Source organism: Neltuma alba, unplaced genomic scaffold, assembly GCF_004799145.2.
Source record: "Neltuma alba isolate B1F8T4 unplaced genomic scaffold, ASM479914v2 tig00003811_pilon, whole genome shotgun sequence".
Taxonomy (NCBI): Eukaryota; Viridiplantae; Streptophyta; class Magnoliopsida; order Fabales; family Fabaceae; genus Neltuma; species Neltuma alba.
The window spans coordinates 33,329-38,800 of NW_021633434.1; the positions used below are offsets into that span (position 1 = coordinate 33,329).

Sequence of the window (5,472 nt, forward strand, 5' to 3'; positions counted from 1 at the left end):
TGTGAGTACATCAGTATATAGCAAAAAAAAGAAAGAATAGTAAATCCTAATAAAAACAATAATAAACACAGAGATAAATACCAATTAAATCATATTTACATAGATATATATCTCAATAAAAGATATCAACAATATATATAAATACTGAGATTCAAACCTTCAACCATTTATTTAAGTGATGGTGAGAGTCTTTATCACTTACATAAATTTGAGTTTATATATATAGTACTCTTCTGGTCCTTAATATAGGACCCAATTTTTGAGTTGGTTTTGGTCCTAAATATAAGACCCATTTATCATATTTATCAATTTTCTCTAAATTACCCCTATGAATACTCCCTCAACTATAATCAAGTAGAAGAGGAAGAGTGGGTATTAAGAAAGATGATTATGGTGTTTTAGGAAAAATGTGTCACTTTTCTTATAATTAACTAATTTACCTAACTTCCTTAATCTAATCAAATTAGTTAAATGGGTCTTACATTAAGGACCGGAGGAGTATATGCTTAAAATCATTAATACGAGTATACTTTTCTCAATAGTACAGATGAATATTGAATGAAGCGTGCGTTTCATTAGGTCACTTATGAGTTAACAAAACGACTTAATTATTGTGTGTGTGTGTGTGTATATATGTACGGTATATTGCTAGGGTGCAATTTTGTTTATTCACTTATTCATTTACTATATTTATACCCAAACATATTTTTGGGGGTGCTATTTTATCTAATTTGGAGCAGGAGTGCTTAATTCAAATTTTTGATACATTTTATACAGTTATTGGATTTTTGATACTATCAAATCATACTGGAGCATTATTAAACATAATTCTTTGAATACAATTTTTTTGGGGCATGGGCGAGGTGTTTTCTACATATTAAAAAAAAATCTTGTGTAATCAATTAATTATACTATCTTCAATTCTAATTGTAAGACCTCATTTGTAGGCTACATACGAGTTCTTATAGTTAGAACCGGGTGTAGTACTACCTCTAGTCCTTAATATATGACCTTATTTGAATTTTATTTTGGTCTTACCCCAATCTATTTTGTCTATCATATTTATGTATTTTTTTCCCCAAAGTAGTCTTTCTAATAATAGTAGTTCTAATTAATACACTTGATTAGTAAGGATATTTTAGGAAAGATAACACTTATTTATTACAAATAACTAACTTAACTTTTTTTCTTAATCTTCTCAAATTAATCAACTAGCTCTTATACTTAAGACTGAAGGTAGTATCTTATTCTTCTTCTATATTTTTTTCCCAAACATGAACATTCTTGAATCCAAAAAAAAAAAAGAATAAAAAAGGGAGAATTGCAATGAAGTAAGGAACTTAATTACTAAAAAGCTTCAATAACAAGAGAATAGCTTACAATGATAAGTTTTAGTACAGTAAATGATACAACTACTTACCTGTCATTTTATTTTTTGTTATTAGGATTTTATCGTAATTCTCTCAGTGAAAATACAGAAGCCTGGGTTTAGAATGAGTTTAAAGCCCATGTTTTATAAAACGGCCTATAATCGGATTTATTGGATTTCGTAGAGAATGGAGGCCCACTCAACCTGAATTGGCTGGACTAGGAAGCCCAATTAGTGTTATGTTTCGATTGCCACGTGGCACACATCCCATGGCGACATCGTGAAACAGCAACCGCAGCCAGCACAACGAAGTCGGGAGTCAAAGGAGAGTCTCTCGCAGCTTCTTTATGTACGGGCATTCTACTATTTGAGGTCTGTTTTCTTTCTTCAATCTCTTCGATATTAACCTGTATGAATTTTGGCAATCATGCATTCGCGATTCACTGTTATTTTTTCTGTTTCTTGTTTTTAAAATTTTCTTTCTCGGTTTGGTATTTTGTTCTCTTCGCTTTTATAAAAATTTGCTTCTTCCGCTTTCTCTGTAGTCTTTTTTTTTTTTTTGTTTCCTTTGCTCTTTCTCAGGAGAGGGAGCTTCTGTTCGCTTTTATTGTTCTTTCAGTTGTGATGTTATGGGAATGTTTGTGTTAGGCTCTCAATTTGGGATATAGGATGAGTTCGCGGACAACTTGATCTAATTTTGGTATTGAGTATTTGGAGAGCTGGGAGTAGGGGAAGTTCAGTAGTGTGACCATTGTATGGTTTGTAATCTTTCTTTATAGCACCTTTGTGATCTCAAATTAACAGTTAATCACTGATTTCGATAGCGGGGGGTAGAACTAGGAATTAGCCACTGAAAAGTGTGAAAAGCTATTATGAAAATAACAGAACTGAAAATGCTTGGTTGATGCTCAAGTCCGGTCCAGTCGTGGTAGGGTGTCGGTTGCCTTGAGAAGTGGTGGAGTGGCTTTGTTGGGCAGTATAGTAGTAGTGGTGTTGGAGTTCTAGTGGGGGAATCGAGTTTAAAGGGTCAAGGTGAATGGACAATGTAAGCGGCTGGCGATGGTGGTTAAAGTAACATGGATTTGATCATAATGGATGAATAGCTTATCTTGAAATGTTGAAATTGCTTATTGCATTTGAAATGTTCTTTCTACTCGTCCGTTGGTTTGCTCATTTCTTCTTTTCTGAAATGATTAATTCCTTCTGCTTTCATTATGATCACTTTGAAGGGAAATCTGCTTGAAAACATATTGGAAAGATGGATTCTGATGGATATGTTGTTGAAGTTACAAGTCTATCCCCACAAGCCACAGAGAAAGATGTCTATGAGTTTTTTGCTTTCTCTGGTGTAATTCAGCATGTCGAAATTGTGAGGTAAATTCTAACTGCGAAACTTAATTCTTATTGGATTTTGAGGATGATGCTTGTGCTACTTCTTGAGGATTAGTTGATTTTGAGGATGATGCTTCTGCTACTTCTTGAGGATTAGTTGTTCCCTTTAGTATATTGTAAAGAGTTCAGTTTGATTGTGTGCGCTTCTTGCTGCAAGGTGAAGGTGGAGTCCAATATATTCAGTCCACAATTTCTCTAAAGTCCATGCTATCTTGGATTTCCGATTCTTAACTGAAATAGCCCTTTCCATAAAAAGAATGCCTTCTCCCAAGTTTATTTAGAATCCAATTATGAAAACAAAACAATTTAATTAAGTGGATTTGCTAAAGAAATTTGCATCCTTATTTCTCTCAACAGCCAAAATGAGCTTCTGAACCACCTCCTCATGGAGGACATTGAAAAAAAGTACAACCCATTTGAATATAAAGTCTCCTCAGTTCCATGAAGCCGTTGAACCTGTAAAAGCTAATTGCGCTTTACAATATTATATGAGGTTTTTCTTATGGCAACTCCCTGTAAAGTGGTTGATTTTTTTATTTTTTATTTTTAAAATTCCAGCTCATAATTTTGAATATGTAATTCACCATAAATTATTTTCCTTTACTTTCTTAGAGCCATTTAACTTGTTTCTTAGTGTTACTTTCATTCTATAGTTTATGGCATATAATTCAGCCTGGAAATACTGGCTATGGATGGTGATGGTCTGAGACGAATCCCATGGGTCTTCGCTTTATTCTCTTTAAATTTGTAACTTAAATATTTAAATCTTTCTTTCGGGAAATTTTTTTTTTTTTTTTCCTTCTGTTGGTTTCTTGCTATAATACAGATGATGTATAAATTAGACCTGAAATTGCTGCCCTAGAGATAGACTGCTACTCTTTGTGCAGGGCATGCTGGACATAATTGCTTACCTTTGCTAATTCTATGTGAATCAATCATTTATAGCATTTGCCATAAATTTTTCTTTAACATTAATATTGATTTTTGCATGTTGATTTGTATTTGATATTAATCTCACTTATATTTGCACATAGGTCTGGCGACGCCTGCACTGCTTATGTGACATTCAAAGATGCCTATTCTCAAGAAACTGCTTGCTTGCTCAGTGTGAGTATTGGCCAAAATTCTTTTTCTTGGTATACTTATAATACTTTAAAAAGTTAGTTTTTTGTAATTTGCCGTTCTGCTAATTCACCTTGACAACCATTCCATATTTGCCACTTCTAAACATTATGGCTAACCAAGCATTGTATAATCTTTATTCAAACATTTATTATCTTGTCTTCTAGGGTGCTACTATTTTAGATCAACGTGTGTGCATAACACGCTGGGGGCAGAATAGAGATGAACATGACTTTTGGAGCAGCCCTTCCTATAGGGATGCAGAGGAAACCACTTACACTGTAAGTACCTGCATTTCCTTTCTTCTGCTAAACTGCTGACGATTATAGATTTCTCTTTTCATTCAAACGTTGTTTATTCTCATTTCTATTGCAGCAACCTCAAAGCAGTCATTTTGTGTCATCTGCTGGAGAAGCAGTTACTGTGGCACAGGATGTCGTCAAGACCATGCTAGCAAAGGGATATGTTCTTGGTAAGGATGCGTTAGCTAATGCCAAAGCATTCGATGAGTCTCACCAAGTTTCAGCGACTGCCTCAGCAAAGGTTGCCGAGCTGAACCAGAGAATTGGCCTCTCCGAGAAACTATCTGCCGGAGTCAATGCTGTTAGGTCCATGGATCAGAGATATCATGTCTCAGGAACAGCCATGTCAGCCGCATCAGCTACGGGAAGATCAGTTGCAGCAGCTGCAAATACCGTGGTAAACAGCAGCTATTTTTCAAAGGGAGCCTTGTGGATGTCAGGCGTTTTATCCCGAGCTGCAGATGCAGCGGCTGATCTGGGTGGCCGGAGTGGCACTGGCGGCAGCAGGCAGTGAGCCGTTGGGTCATTTGACCCATATTCTTGTTCATACTTCTGCCGCACTGCCCGATAGGTTTGTTGATACAGTTATAGGTTTATCAATAATGTTCTCAGTTGTTGTATGATATGGTTTCTTCAGGATATGAATGAAGAGGATAATCGTTAATACAACAAATCATTGTGGACAAACTAATCTTACTGACTATTAACTCTTTTTTAACTTGAAGTTGCTTAATTGCTTTCATGGTTTGATAAGTTGTTCTCGGAATGAGTTCTTTTTCCATTCCAGTGTGACTAATTAGGCTTCATTTCACCTTCAAGTACATTTTACGGAAGTCAAAACAAAACTTCTTTCATGGCAAATGATGATTTTAAAAACTAATTGCAAGTCATTCCAAACGGTTCTTCGTATGTTATGAGGATTGGTGCTTAAATTGGGCAAGCAATGAGCAATTTCACAAGGGAAAGTTACTGCATCAGTAATTTAGGAGGTGTTTGGATAGAAACAAAACTAGGATTTTAAAAGTGTTTTTACGGTATACGAAGTAAATATGTAAAGGAGTTTGTTTCGATTTGCAGAAAAGTGTTTATGAAAAGTATCTTTGAGGTTACCTAAACACCCCCTTAATCATTAAAAAAATTTTCATAATAAGTACTAGTACAAAAAATTACAAATAGGATTTTTTTTCTTGGTTAGATTGTTTATATGGAGTGATATGATAATTTTTCCATTTTACAACCTAATTAGATTTCAGCCTCGTGCGTCGCACGTGACAATTAGTTCTCGAA

The 5,472-nt window shown here is 34.8% G+C and overlaps 1 protein-coding gene across 4 annotated transcripts; it reads left to right on the forward strand.

Moving 5' to 3' along the window:
* Positions 1–1,683: 1,683 nt before the first annotated feature.
* Positions 1,684–4,922, forward strand: LOC114742561 (binding partner of ACD11 1). Of its 4 annotated transcripts, none has more exons than XM_028930788.1 (5): positions 1,684–1,741; positions 2,599–2,743; positions 3,796–3,868; positions 4,051–4,164; positions 4,259–4,922. In XM_028930788.1, exons 2-5 carry the CDS (start codon positions 2,628–2,630, stop codon positions 4,697–4,699), a joined length of 744 nt encoding a protein of 247 aa, XP_028786621.1. In that variant the 5' UTR covers positions 1,684–1,741; positions 2,599–2,627; the 3' UTR covers positions 4,700–4,922. The 4 variants fall into 4 exon arrangements, with proteins under 4 accessions (XP_028786621.1, XP_028786623.1, XP_028786622.1 ...); XM_028930790.1 differs by lacking the exon at positions 1,684–1,741 and adding an exon at positions 1,762–1,778; XM_028930789.1 differs by lacking the exon at positions 1,684–1,741 and adding an exon at positions 1,942–2,127.
* Positions 4,923–5,472: the final 550 nt, after the last annotated feature.

Excerpts from the sequence above, each read along its gene's own strand:
- LOC114742561 (XM_028930788.1), top strand. The coding sequence starts at position 2,628 with ATGGATTCTGATGGATATGTTGTTGAAGTTACAAGTCTATCCCCACAA. Across the intron at positions 2,744-3,795 it reads CAGCATGTCGAAATTGTGAG|GTCTGGCGACGCCTGCACTG; the intron begins GTAAATTCTAAC and ends ATTTGCACATAG. Across the intron at positions 3,869-4,050 it reads AAACTGCTTGCTTGCTCAGT|GGTGCTACTATTTTAGATCA; the intron begins GTGAGTATTGGC and ends CTTGTCTTCTAG.